This window comes from Lithobates pipiens, unplaced genomic scaffold (assembly GCF_037356315.1).
Source record: "Lithobates pipiens isolate NorthernLeopardFrog02 unplaced genomic scaffold, aLitPip1_a1.2 Scaffold_1, whole genome shotgun sequence".
Taxonomy (NCBI): domain Eukaryota; kingdom Metazoa; phylum Chordata; class Amphibia; order Anura; family Ranidae; genus Lithobates; species Lithobates pipiens.
Genome location: NW_027507685.1, coordinates 232,795,526 through 232,810,568, shown reverse-complemented (window position 1 = coordinate 232,810,568; position 15,043 = coordinate 232,795,526). Strand labels below are relative to the sequence as shown.

At 47.5% G+C, this 15,043-nt stretch overlaps 1 protein-coding gene across 1 annotated transcript in view; it reads left to right on the top strand.

Moving 5' to 3' along the window:
- Nucleotides 1–9,329: 9,329 nt before the first annotated feature.
- LOC143984619 (class II histocompatibility antigen, M alpha chain) overlaps nt 9,330–15,043 on the top strand; it is a 49,439-nt gene continuing 43,725 nt past the window's right edge. Inside the window, exon 1 of the mRNA XM_077484653.1 lies at nt 9,330–9,411. Coding sequence (XP_077340779.1) covers nt 9,351–9,411 — 61 coding nt within the window. The 5' untranslated portion in view covers nt 9,330–9,350. The remainder of the gene's footprint in view (nt 9,412–15,043) is intronic.

Genomic DNA, 15,043 nt, shown 5'->3' with positions numbered 1-15,043 from the left:
AGCGGACTTTTTCAGCGTGCAGTCTGGCGGACTAAGTATTTCGGAATTTCCGTAATATTGTCCGTCCAACTTTGGTTTCAGCGGACAGTCCGCTCGTGAGTAGGCTAGTTGGACGGACTAAGTATGGCGCATGCTCAGAAAGGATTTACACGGCGGAAGGTTGCATTGCTGTGTATTGGACGTCCTATTTCTAGTCCCGTCGTACGTGCTGTACACGTCATCGCGCAAGCTTTCAACGGACTGTCTGTTCATCGTGTGTGGTCAAGTCCGTTCATTCAAAAGTAGGACGGACTGTCTGTCGGATTGTCAGACGGACTTAGTTGGCCAGACAGTCCGCCTGTGTGTACGGGGCTTTAGTTGTCGAAAAATCTGATCATTCAGAACGCGATGGGACTACGTTCAGGCTAGTAGCCAATAGCTTTGATGTAGGAATTTGATCTGAGCATGCGTGGCATTTGGTCCGATCAAAATTCTCTACACATGATCGGAGTATGTTCGATCGAACCAGTTGGTCGGGAAATATTTCCAACATGTTGGAAAATTGGGTCGGACGGAGATTCGAACGGAATCAGTCCGATGCATACCACACACAGTCGGATTATCTGACAACACGGTCCGATAGGACACATTCCGACGGATTCTCCGACCGTGTGTACAAGGGCTTACTGTGAAGAGACCTTTCTGTATTTGGCGATGAAATCTCTTTTCCTCTAGAAGTAAAGAGTGTCCTCTGTGATGACCTGTGAATAACTCAACACCAAGTTCACTATATGGACCCCTTATTTATTTGTACATGTTGATCATATCCCCCCTTAACCACTTCCTGCCCAGCCTATAGCAGAATGACGGCAGGAAAGTGGTTCCGTTATCCTGACTGTGCGTCATATGATGTCCAGCAGGATAACTGACTGGGGGGTCTGCGCTGACTGTTTATCAGGGCAGCCCCCCCTTGGATGCCCGCCCAGGACCACCAGAATGCCGCCAGGACAACCAGGGATAGCCAGGGATAGCCACCACACAGGACCCTAGGTATGCCACCCTTGACCACCAGGGATATGCCAATCAGTGCCCAGTCTGCTGCCAATCAGTGCCAATGAAAAATGCCTTCCAGTGTCACCAGTGATGCCTATCAGTGAAATCTATCAGTGACCATCAGCACCACCTATCAATGCCCATCAGTGCTGCCTATCAGTGCCCATCGTCAGTGCCGATCAGTGCCACCTCATCAGTGCCATCTCATTGTTGCCGCCTTAGGCCCCTTTCACACATGCGGATGATATGTCCGTATTTCATCCATCCGTTTGCGGATGAAATACGGACATACATTCATCCCTATGGGATAGCGGGTGTCTGCGGATGAGCATCCGCAGACACCCGATTTCGTCCACCTCCGCAACAGTCCGATTCTGCAGACGGAGGAAAATCCTATTTTTCTATCCGTCTGCAGAGCGGATCGGACGAACACGGACACACGGTCCGTGCTCATCCGATCCCCATAGAGGAGAGCGGAGATCTGACAGGGCGGTCCCCGTACAGTGTGCGGAGACCGCCCTGTCCGCAGCCGGCTCAGCGGGGACAACGGAGCGATCCCCGCTGAGCGAGCGGATCATCATGGGGCGGATCATTACTGATCCGCCCCGTGTGAAAGAGGCCTTATCAGTGAAATAGAAAACTTACTTATTTACAAAATGTTAAAACTTTTTTTTTCTAATTTTCTGTCTTTTTTTAATTCGTTTAGCAAAAAATAAAAACAGCAGAGGTGATCAAATACCACCAAAAGAAAGCTCTATTTGTGGGGAAAAAAGGACATCAATTTTGTTTGGGTACAATGTCGCACGACCACGCAATTGTCGCTTAAAAAGTGACAGCGCTGAAAGCTGAAAATTGGCCTGGGCAGGAAGGGGGGAAAGTGCTCGGTATTGAAGTGGTTAATCTCCTCTTCTCAAGAGGGAATACATTCAGTTCCTCTAATCTTTCCCCATAGCTGAGCTCCTCCATGCCTCTCATCAGTTTGGTTGCATTTTTGTTGCATTTTTTGAGTCACATGTTCATTTCTCACAGGTGCGGGCAACCAGAAATGCGCAGGAAACGCACATCAAACACAGCAAAATGTGATAAAAACACATATGCGTTTTTACCACAATTTTGCTAAAGAGCGGTATGAAATGGCCCTTAATGAAACAGAGGGGAGATCCAATCAGAGGAGAGATACAAACAATGAAAAGATACAATGTGATAGTAGTGTGAAGTGGAAATGGAAAAGAAGCCAGCAGGGGGCGATGTCATGGAGTTGAGAAAGGTGTGTTGGGATTACAAGTGACGGGCTGAAAGGAGGAGGACTGAACAGACTATACAGTGTCAGCCCTTGTACACACGGTCGGAGAATCCATCAGAATGTGTCCTATCGGACCGTGTTGTCGGATAATCCGACCGTGTGTGGTATGCATCGGACTGATTCTGTCAGACCAAATTTTCCAACTTGTTGGAAATATTTTCAGACAAACTGGTTCGATCGGACATACTCCGATCATGTGTAGAGAATTCCGATCGGACAAAGTGCCACGCATGCTCAGATCAAATTCCTACATCAAAGCTATTGGCTACTAGCCTGAACGTAGTCCCATCGTAACGAAATTACGTCATCACGTTCTGAATGATCTGATTTTTGGACAACTTTGTCCGACCGTGTGTATGCAACAGTTTCGGACAAAATCCGACGGACAAAATCCAACGGACAAAATCCGACGGATTTGGTTGGCAGAATGTCTGACCGTGTGTACGGGGGCTCAGGACTGGGAGATCTGAGGACTGCAGTGTCAGGCCAGAGAGGGAAGAGATTGAGCTGAGAAGGATATGAGGATTGGAGGGGATCACAGAAGTGGGGGGAGAACTAAGCAGAGCCAGTAAAGAGCCAACTGAGCACAAAGTCAGAATCTCAGGCCGAACGCTGGCAAAGTCCGAGGTCTGACCATCAAGAAACTCCCTTAGAAATGACGTGTGGCGATTACTGGAGTGGATGGGAAATGTCTGCAAAGAGGTTGCAGGCGATCTGCCGTGTCAAATTGCAACAAAGTATAACAAAGAGGTTTTCATTTTAAAAATGTATTTGTTTATGATACACAGTGCTTAAAGCTTAACTAAAGGCAAAACCTGTTATTCTAGTTTTGCATAGGGCGTCAGGATGTTATTCACCCTCTCTATTTGTCCTGTTTACTGTTATCACCGAAAAGTTTAAGAAAATACACAATTTTGAGTTCTCACCAGAACAGGAATAGAGAGGAAATCTTCCAATGGGGACACCAGGTCTGGTGACAACCAAGGATTTCCTTTCACTTCCTGTTTGGCTATGGAACAGGAAGTGAAGAGAAATCTTCTCAAAGGGACACAGATGGCAAAAAAAATAACAACAAAAAAACAGGGGTTTAAATAAAAAAATGTTTTTGTCTTTCTTTAGTTCTACTTTAAGCTATATAAATGTCATTCAGTATAGGATTATACGTACACCACTCATGGGCGGACTGACAACTCATAGGGCCCCCGGACAAGAGGAGATTATGGGGCACCAGGCAATCAGAAATTATGTGGCCACACAGTATACACACAGTATACAATCACACAGTATACACACACAGTATACAATCACACAGTATACACACACAGTATACAATCACACAGTATACACAGACATGTTTCTATTGGCTGAGAAGGTACTGGAGAGGTGGGGCAGCTATAATCTCAGGATTTTTACACCAAAAGGATGTCAGTAAGGGACATTTCAGAGACAGATATAAAAAAAAACACAGATTCTTACATACTGTCCCTGGTTTTACTGAGGCTGGCAACCCTGATGGGGCCCCCTAGTCCCCCCGGCAGTGCCCAAGTGGCCGAATGGTCAGTCCGCCCCCGGTGTACACTTTTTTAAAATTTAGTGTTTTATGTAGGTTTGAGAGTGTTGGGTGAACGGTTTGAGCCGAACAAAAGTTCAACTCGAACAACGACTGTTCGCCAGTTTGGCGAACACCCCAATTTGTGGGGCGCTCAGCAGGATGTTTGCCCGTTAAGAGTCCCACAATGCAGTGCACACTGCACAGTTCATTCCAAGCCTTGATTGGGCAAAGCTTTGCCCAGTCAGGACACAGTGAAAGCTGGTTGTTAAGGAGCAGGGCCGGAAAACCAGCCGATGCGTCCTTTACAACCGATAAATCATCAGCTGTCAACATGCTTCCCCACTGACAGCTGAATATAAAATAAAACATTGCCGGTGTCCCATCATATATGGTCCCCCATCGGATAGTGTCCGCTGTGTACTGTGCATGCGCAGTACACAGCAACACAGATTCCGAAAATAGCCGAGGATGAACGGCGCCTGCGCCGTGAGTGCAGGTTCTAGCCCCACCATCCAAGTGGACATAGAGTAGGAATAAAAAAGAGCCGAGCGCAGCGAGGCCGAGCACGAAGGGTGGTGAGCGAAGCTCTCCCTTGAGGGCCCCTCTAATTTTCACAACCCTATGTCTGCTTGGATGGTGGGGCTACCACCTCCACTCACGGCGCAGGCGCCGTTCAGCTTCGGAGATGCGCAGTACGGGGCGGACATTATACGATGGCAGGACACTATCTGCCAGAACACCGTCAATAGAAAAAAGTAAAAGAAAAAAGTGAAAAAAAATATCAGCTGTCAGCGGTTTCCCTGCTGACAGCTGAGTAAAAAAAAAAAAAACATTGTTGGCAATATAAAAAAGCGGTGGATCTGGTATGGACCTTCGGCTCTGGTATGGATTTTAAGGGGAACCCCATGCCAAATCTTTTTAATAAAGCAGCATGGGTCCCCCCAAAATCCATATCAGACCCTTGTCTGAAATTAAAGGGAAAAGCGCCCCCTTACATTGGTGGTCAATGGGAAGAGTGCCCCCCCATACATTGGTGGTCAGTGGGAATAGTGCCCCTTACATTGGTGGTCAGTGGGAAGAGTACCCCCTTTCATTGGTGGTCAGTGGGAAGAGTACCCCCCTTTCATTGGTGGTCAGTGGGAAGAGTGCCCCCCTTACATTAGTGGTCAGTGGGAAGAGTACCCCCCTTTCATTGGTGGTCAGTGGGAAGAGTACCCCCCTTTCATTGGTGGTCAGTGGGAAGAGTATCCCCCTTTCATTGGTGGTCAGTGGGAAGAGTACCCCCCTTTCATTGGTGGTCAGTGGGAAGAGTACCCCCCTTTCATTGGTGGTCAATGGGAAGAGTACCCCCCTTTCATTGGTGGTCAGTGGGAAGAGTACCCCCCTTTCATTGGTGGTCAGTGGGAAGAGTATCCCCCTTTCATTGGTGGTCAGTGGGAAGAGTACCCCCCTTACATTGGTGGTCAATGGGAAGAGTACCCCCCTTTCATTGGTGGTCAGTGGGAAGAGTGCCCCCCTTACATTGATGGTCTGTGGCAAGAGTGCCCCTATTACATTAGTGGTCAGTGGGAAGAGTGCCCCTGTTACATTGGTGGTCAGTGGGAAGAGTGCCCCTATTACATTGGTGGTCAGTGGGAAAAGTGCCCCCCTTATATTGGTGGTCAGTCGGAAGAGTGCCCGCCTTACATTAATGGTCAATGGGAAGAGTGCCCCCTTATATTGGTGGTCAGTGGGAAGAGTGCCCCTGTAATGGGCAGGAGCAGTGAAGGAGTGGTTCAGGCCAGATGGAAGGAGTGGTATACACACCGCTCCTTCACCGCTCCAAAGATGCTGCTAGCAGGACTTTTTTTACCATCCTGCCAGCGCACCGCCCTCAGGGCTTTCACATTGGAGAGACAGCAGCGACTGTTTCCCAGTCGGTTTGCAGGAGCTATTTTTAGCGCAATAGCGCCTGCAAAAGGCCCCAGTGTGAAAGGGGTCTAAAGCCCCATACACACTATCAGATTATCTGCTGAGTTTTTCCTTCAGATTTACCAAAACCATATAATATGAGGACAAACCTTAGGTGTTTCAATGTGTATGCAATCAGGCAGGCCCTTCTACTACATGGTTTTGGTAAATCTGAAGGAAAAACTCAGCATATAATCTGATAGTGTGTATGGGGCTTTAGACTAAAACTAAATTGGAATTTGCTGCCAAAAGTAACACTGCGAGTGACGCAAGTTTTCTGTGTCATGCACCCCCTAGTGGACCATTTGTAAGAATACATGGCAGGTTCACCTAGGCTGGTGACAATGGAATGAGGCGTTGTGTGTAAACGGGAAAACCTTCTCCACTTCCCGGAAAAATGAAAATCCCTTTGTGGCCAGAGCTGCTGCTCTAAGGAGTTTCCAGCTGAAAGGGAACTTTAGATGAGGTTGTTGAAAGGGAACTGCAGGACCACCCGCAGCGTCTTTGTGGGCAGCAGAGTTTCACTCATTGTGATTAACTGATTTATGTTAAAGGCATAGTTCACCTTTTGAAAAAAAAAAATGTAATAAATGCACCAATGATAAAGTAAAAAATGTGTATTTAAAGGGGCTGTAAACCCTTGTTTTTTTTTTTTTTTTTTAAATAACAAACATGTTATACTTACCTCCACTGTGTAGTTCGTTTTGCACAGAGTGGCCCTGATCCTCTTCTTCTAGGGTCCTCCGAGTGGGAGAGGAGCGAGGCTTCGGGCGGCCGCATTGCTGAACTGTGGGACAGGTGAGTGTCTGTTAATTAAAAGTCAGCAGCTACACTTTTTGTAGCTGCTGACTTTTAATAAACTGAAAAACAAGTGGAACTCTGCTTTAAGCTTATCTAGTCTTTCCTTGATTGCCGCCTCTATTAGCCACAAGGGTACATCCTGTGATGTGTTACTAACATTACTGTCGTGGTCGGTGTACCCTTCCTTTTCCTGTGTACAAACTGAGGAGAAGAAAGCATTTAGTACAGTTGCCTTCTCTGTGTCATCTGTAATCATCCTCCCTTCATCTTCTTCTACGTGGGCAATGTGCTCTGATTTCGCTTTTTTACTGTTAATATATCAAAAGAATTCTTTTTTTTTTTTTTTAGTAGCCTGCTTAAAGTTGAAATTAGCACTTTCATTAAGATCTGTGTTCAGCGTTTAAAAACTGAAGCTGAAAGGTACTTTAAGGCTGGATTCACACCCATGGGCGTCCACAGGTAGGGGCAAGGGTGGTCAAGTCCCCCCCCCTGGAATCAGGGATGAGATCTTAAATTCAACACAGTTCCATCCGTATCGGGGTGCGGGCAGCCCACACCCATGTGCAACCCGCCAGTGGGGTGACACCATCAAGGTTCTGCCAAGCCCCCCTATCAGTGTAGCGTGACAGCGGGCTCTTTTCCGTGCTCAGTCCAGCAGAGTACTCGGCGGCGGTGCTATCAGGTTTACCCCGGTCACCCCTTCCTTTCTCCTGTCAGGGAGAAGAGACGACGGCTCTCACCAGGTTCCTCGCCCAGCTTCCTGCTCGCTCTGTTCCTTCCCTATTGGCCATAACTGTTCCTGCCCGCTCTGTTCCTTCCCTATTTCCATAACTGAGGGCCAATCAAAAGAGACTAGGAGAGGAGAGAATCAAAGGACATGTAGTCCCAAAGATTGGTGGCCCCATTTTCCACAGGGAGGAGGATACAGCTTGATCGAGAGAGATTGAGAGACTGTAGCCAGGGGGAAAAAAGCTGAGGGAGAGGGTGCTACAGGAAAAAGAACAAGGATTGTGCTGGGCAGAAGCCAGAGAGAGAGAGAGACACGCTGCCCAGCGCCACTAGAGAGAGAACTACACTGCCCCATGCCACCAGAGAGAGTCATGCTGCCCAGCACCACCAGAGAGAGAAAGACTGAATCACTGCCAGGGTACATACATGCTACACTACTGACGAGAGTCGCCCCCGTGGCGCCTGAGTGATCTTCCAGCCGGAGGGATCACTGGTGTTGTTTCACTGGGTCTGGTAAGAGGGCCTGTTGGCTATTATCCATTACCTATCCTAGGGATTGTACTAAGTCTACAGTCTCTGACCATGATAATCTGATAATGACATTGTCGAAAAGGGGTGGCGCATGGGGGACCCTAAAATTATGCCCCCCTTGAAAAAAGTTCTGCGGACGCCCGTGTTCACACCTATGCAGTTTTAGTGCTTTTTGCATTTTGCAGATTTGCACTACAGTCCATTTAACATTGTTTCCTATGGAACACGTTCTGTAGTGCAAATCTGCAAAATGCAAAAAACACAAAAAATGCATAGATGTGAATCCAGCATAAAAGCTTCACCAAAGCTTGCTGAAAGTCCTGCAAAATCTTTGTCAAAGCTTACTGTTCACACTGCTCTAGCCGAAGCCTGTGTAAAACGTGCCTAATTATAGAAAATATAGGGTACTAGGTTTTTCACAATTTTAAGACTTGGCCTGTTGGAAATCTGTTTACTCAACGTAACCTCAACGTAACCTCAACGTAACTACATCTTTTATATTTTACCCAAAAATTGGGTAATTGATTTTATTTGTGTGCCCTAAAATTAAGTTAAGTGTTTTTTATTTTTATTTTTTTACTGAAATGTTGCATTTCATAAACCATTGTGTTAATATTGGGTGACATAAATTGGAATTATTGCTATTTTATTTTCTAGGGTCTACTTTCAGAAAATATACATTGTTTTGGGGGGCTTTAAAAAGCCAAAATTTTGTTTAATCGTGTACAAAAAAATAGGGCTGTTACTGATTAAAATTTTCGTGTTCGATTAATCGTTTTTTTATTTTTATCGATTAAATCGACTAATTTTGATTAATTATAACGCACATACAGATCCAACTACTTTTAGCTGATCTCCTTCCATTGCAACTCTGCATTAGTCAGTGGTAAATGTGGTATACACTATATACAATCACCCGACACTAGTTAGTTTCCACAATCCATGACTTAACTTCACAGTTCACACAAATACGTTTTAAATTCAAACTGTAGCACTGACGTAAGTCTTTTTTTCCTCCACAGTAGCGTGACAATCCCTCCACCTCCGGTCTAACTAATCGCTCCCACCCTATGGCATGGACCCCTGTGCAAACAGATGGTCATGCAAGCGGGTATCAAAAGTGTTAACACGGACCATAAACTTCTCTCAGGTCTCCTTAGATCTCAGCAAGGACGCCAGGTTATGGGTGGAAAGAAAAGATCTAAGTGCTCACCGCTTAAGTATAAGATTTCATTTTTGTGTTCAAACACAAACTACTCACATAAAGATGATAAAAACACAGCATGTAAAGCCGACAATCGTGTTAGTTCCGTAGGGCAGCAGCGGGTGACGTCATGTGTAGCTCCTCCCCCGTACGCGTTACGTTCAATCAGACGTCACCAGACTCCTCCCCCCTTCCCTTCATTAGCAGACGGAGGCACTTGGGGAAGGGTGAGGAGTCCAGTGACGTCAATGTCCATGAAGTCACCGGATCTCCAACGGAACTCCCTGGGACCCACAACCTGGTGGAGAGGTGAGTACCGATCAAAAGAATTTTGATCGATCAAAAAAATGAATCGATTAATCGAGGAATTCATCTTTCATTTCCACAGCCCTAAAAAAAAACACAAAAAAAAACATCAAAACAGCTGACTATGGCAGGGAAAGGGTTAAAATCCTGACTTTCCATTAAAAGGTGTAGAGTCAGAAGTAAAGCCAAATCCTCATGTAGAAAATATCCTCCTGTACAAACGCAAGCAGCAAATGATGCAATTGGTATATAAATTCATTTTTGCTAACTGTATAAATGCAACTTGTTTTTTTTCAAGAACACGACCCACATGACCAGGCAGCTGAATATCATTCCCATGATGTCATTATGCAATCATTAATAAGTAACAGGAACTGTTCACCTTCATATCTCAGAGTATAAAGGCGTCTCCTGGATTCTTGGCTCATACCAGGCAGTTCTATGGAAAGTCCCTATGCTATGCAGAGGTTATGCAGTTTTATTATAGAAGGACGCCTTTGATTTCTCCAAACCTGCCCAGTCTGGGGAATTATTCATCTTTTTTTCCCTGTGGGTTAACAGAGAATGTTTTGCTTTTATTATTCTGTTTTCTGATTAGCTGCTTTGCCACTCTTCTATGCTGTATACACAAGCTGTGGCTTGAATTATTATGGGTAAAGCCAAAAACACATGACTTGCGATTTCCAACTGTACCTGATTATCTGAGATACACTATATTACCAAAAGTATTGGGACACCTGCCTTTACACGCACACGACCTTTAATGGCATCCCAGTCTTAGTCCATAGGGTTTAATATGGAGTTGGCCCACCCTTTGCAGGCTTGGATGACAGTCTGCACTCTAACTCATCACAAAGGTGTTCTATCGGGTTGTGGCCAGGACTCTGTGCAGGCCAGTCAAGTTCCTCCATCCCAAACTCACAGTGGTGTAGTGGTTAGCTAGCAGCAATAGGGTCGCTGGTTCAAATCCTGACCACGACACCATCTGCCTGGAGTTTGCATGTTCTCCCTGTGCCTGCGTGGGTTTCCTCCGGGTACTCCGGTTTCCTCCCACACTCCAAAGACATGCTGATAGGTTAATTAGAAAAAATAATAATTGGCCTTAATATGTGTGTATGTGTATGTCAATGTTGTATGTGTTTGTAAGCGTGTTAGGACCTTACAGGGTAAAGGACCACGCAAAAAACCGCAGATGGACTCTGGTGGCAAGAAAGCACCCTGAGGCAATTCAGTTCGCATAGGTAGCGCTATACAAGTCACTCATTCATTCAAACTCACTCATCCTTGTCTTTATGGACCTAGCTTTGTGCACTGGTCCAAATTATATGGTAAAGGAGGGATTATGGTGTGGGGTTGTTCTTCAGGGGTTGGACTTGGCCCCTTAGTTCCAGGGAATTCTTAAGACATTTTGGCACGTTCTTCGGGAGATAACTTAGTCCAGCCCAACTGCATAGGTTCCTCGGTAGGCAGGAGGTGCTCCTCGGATCAAAGAGAAGGGACTGGGGACACAGGCTGCCTAAAGAACGGGGAGTGCTGGCGTCTTTTTTCCAGGGCCCTCTCCTGAAAGCGAATATCGATCTGGTTACACAAGGTGATGACACTGTCCACATCAGCAGGAAGGGGTCTTCCTGCTAATTCATCCTTCACTCTATCAGAGAGGCCATGTAAAAAGGTTGCAACTAGGGCCTCGTTATTCCAGCTCAATTCAGCTGTGAGGATACGGAACTGAAGAGCATACTGTCCCACAGACGCAGACTCTTGACGGAGACGTAAAAGAGCGCTAGCCGCTGAGGAGACATGACCCGGTTCCTCGAAGATATTCCGAAAAAGTTTCAAGAAATCAGACAGGTTAAAAACCACTGGATCATTCAGTTCCCACAGAGGGGCAGCCCAAGCTAACGCCTCGCCGGACAGGAGGGATATGATATATGCAACTTTTGCCCGATCGGACAGGACTTTTTAGGGCTGAAGTTCAAAATGAATTGTGCACCGGCTAAGGAACCACCTGCAAGCCTTGGAGTCCCCAGAGAAATGGGCCGGAGCTGGTAGTTGTAATGAATGTGTGGCTGCGACTGATGCGATAGGTGGGGGGGCAGATAGCAGTTGAGGTTGTTGAACCGGGGGTCCTAATGAGGCCTAAACCTGTTCAACACGCGATGCCAAATCCTGAAGGAATCGCATCACCTGGGTCTGATGCGATTCTTGGGTCTCAAGTCTGCGAACTAAGCTCTGCAATGGATCATCTACAGGAAGCGGCATGTCACCCGGGTCCATGGCTGATCAAACTGTCAGGTCACCTTGAGGCAAGGTGACAGATGCACACCGTAGGGATCAGGAGTGCACCGCAAGGTTGTGGACCCTACGGCTGACTGCTGCAGACGGGAGACAAATCCCACGGGGGTTAGAGTGTAAGATTCCCTGGGGCACGGAGTCTAAGAGCCAGCAGGTGTTCACCAGCGCCTCTAGTGGTGAGGATGGACTTGGCTGCAACTGGCTCCAGGTCGCGACCCCCAGGGTCCCCCAGCTCGCACCCACAGTAGGCAACAGGAGGACAGGGATAGTGAGGGACAAAGCCAAGGTCGGGGCCACAAGCAGACAGGAATAGTCAGGGACACGCCAAAAGGTCAGGATCACAGGCAAACAGGGATAGACAAGGACACGCCAAAGTCGGTAACGGAACAACAGAAGAGCACACGGCAGGTAACAGGAAGCTAACACACAAAGGAATACACAATGGTTGATCAGCACTGTTGGCTTGCAGTGCACAGGTTAATATAGGGTTCCGTGATAGGGCCTGGGGTGGAGCCATGCTTAGAGGAGAGGTTTTAAAAACCACCAGGTGGAAGTGGCTGGCCTCTTAGTCTGAACACATGAGGGGAGGTAAGCAAACACAGGAAGATCACTGCATAACCATGACACCTATCAAATGGTGAAACGTATTGGGATTCCTACACCATGACAAGCAACTGTAATGAATTCACTATGTGGATATCAAACATTAATTATTTTTCTGTTTTTATTTTACCTATATTTTTTTTTCTTGATTTTTTAACATGAAATGTATATGAATAAATAGAATTTTAGTGTATGACTATGACTCAAGTTATTGGCACCTAAAAAATCCCAGTTCTTATATAGAGCATTTTAGTGTCCTGTTAACCACTTGCCGCCCGCCCTATTACAAATTGACGGCGGCAAAGTGGTTTCATAATCCTGACCGGACGTCATATGACGTCCTCAGGATTATGAGCCACTGCGCGCCCCCGGGGGCACGCATCGGGGCGATCGTTGTTGCGGGGTGTCATTCTGACACCCGGCAACTACGATCTCGGTAAAGAGTCTCCGACGGAGACTCTTTACCACGTGATCAGCCGTGTCCAATCACGGCTGATCACAGTGTAAATGGGAAGAGCCGGTGATCGGCTTTTCCTCACTCGCGTCTGTCAGACGCGAGTAGAGGAGAGCCGATCGGCTGCTCCTCTGACAGGGGGGGCTGTGCTGATCGATTATCAGCACCCCCCCCCCCCCGAGGATGCCCACACTGGACCACCAGGGACGCCACAAGACCACCAGGGAAAAGGTAATCCTCCCTAGACCACCAGGGATGCCAATGGTCAGCACAATGGATGCCAATCAGTGCCCATAATGGATGCCAATCAGTGCCCACAATGGGCATCACTGATTGGCATGCATTATTGTTTGGCACTGATTGGCATCCATTAGTACAGTATAACACCAATGCCGCCTATGAGTCCCCACCTGTGCCGCCTATGAGTGCCCACCTGTTATGAGTGCCCACCTGTGCCGCCTATGAGTGCCCACCTGTGCCGCCTATGAGTGCCCACCTGTGCCGCCTATCAGTGCCCACCCATGCCCATCTGTGCCGCCTATCCATGCCCATCTGTGCCGCCTATCCATACCCATCTCTGCCGCCCATCCATGCCAATTTGTGCCAGCTATCAGTGCCAATTTGTGCCACCTATCAGTGTCCATCCGTGTCGCCCATCCGTGTCGCCCATCCATGCCGCCTATCAGTGCCGCCTATCAGTGCCGCCTATCAGTGTCCATCAATGCCACCTCATCAGTGCCACTTCATTGGTGCCCATCAGTGCCGCCTTATCAGTGCCCATCAGTGTAGCCCCATCAGTGCCCATCAGTGAAGGAGAAAACGTACTTATTTACAAAGTTTTGAAACTGAAACAAAAAAAAACATTATTTTTTTCAAAATTTTCGGTATTTTTTTATTTGTAGCGCAAAAAAATAAAAACCGTAGAGGTGATCAAATACCACCAAAAGAAAGCTCTATTTGTGGGAAAAAAATGATAAAAATTTCATTTGGGTACAGTGTAGCATGACCGCGCAATTGTCATTCAAAGTGTGACAACACTGAAAGCTCAAAATTGGTCTGGGCAGGAAGGTGTTTAAGTGCCCGGTATTGAAGTGGTTAAGCAGTAAATCATAAAAAGATCCGGATCCGCATATCCGAATGATAAAGTTTACAATGCAGCTAAAATGTTCACAATGCAGCACAGAAATCTATATGAATGAAAGAAATCCAATTGCACCTCAGGTGACTGATCCCTCCACCTGTCCACCAATAGGTAAATTGTTTGCTCACCTCATATAATGGACTCCTGAAATAACAGGAAGGTCATGTGTGCTTGTCCCACCTTGGGGTATGTATAGGAGGCAGCGAGAGGTCTTGATGCTCAGACAGATTACAGTCACTTTGGAAAACACAAATGAAACTAAATGCTCTCTACTGGCTCTAAAATATTATGGCTTTAATAGAAGATATAAACACTCAGGCCGCGTACACACGGGCGGACTGTTCGCTCAACTTTGTCCGCTGAACAGTGTTTCAGCGGACAGTCCGCTCGTGTGTGGGCTTTCAGCGGACAGTTTCAGCGGACAGTTTGACGAACAAAGTTGTTTGGAAATTCCGAAAAACTGTCCGCTGAAACTTGGTTTGAGCGGACAGTCCGCCCGTGTGTAGGCCACTTTCGAAATGAGCAAACTGTTCCCGCTCGGAGGAAAGTCTGCTCATTTCGAGCGCGTCTCCAGGTAGGCGGGGCCCGCGAAGGAGACGTCGCGGGCCCCGCCGCCTGGTATGGACTTAAAGGGGAACCCCAACGCCGAAAAAAATCGGCGTGGGGGTCCCCCCAAAGTCCACAACAGACCCTTGTCCGAGCACGCTACCCGGCCGGCCAGGAAAGGGGGGCGAGCGAGCGCGCCCCCCCTCCCGAGCCGTACCAGGCCGCGTGCCCTCAACATGGGGGGTGCTTGGGGAATGGGGGGCCGCGCGGCCCCCCCACCCCAAAGCACCTTGTCCCCATGTTGATGAGGACAAGGGCCTCTTCCCGACAACCCTGGCCGTTGGTTGTCGGGGTCTGCGGGCGGGGGGCTTATCGGAATCCGGGAGCCCCCTTTAATAAGGGGGCCCCCGGATACCGGCCCCCCACCCTATGTGAATGAGTATGGGGTACAATGTACCCCTACCCATTCACCTGTAAAATAAAAGTACCCAAAAAAAAACACAACACACGAGATAAAATATTTTATTGCACAGCTCCGGGGGTCTTCCGTCTTCGGGGGTCTTCTCGCCGGACTCCTCCGCTATCTTCTTGTAGCTCTT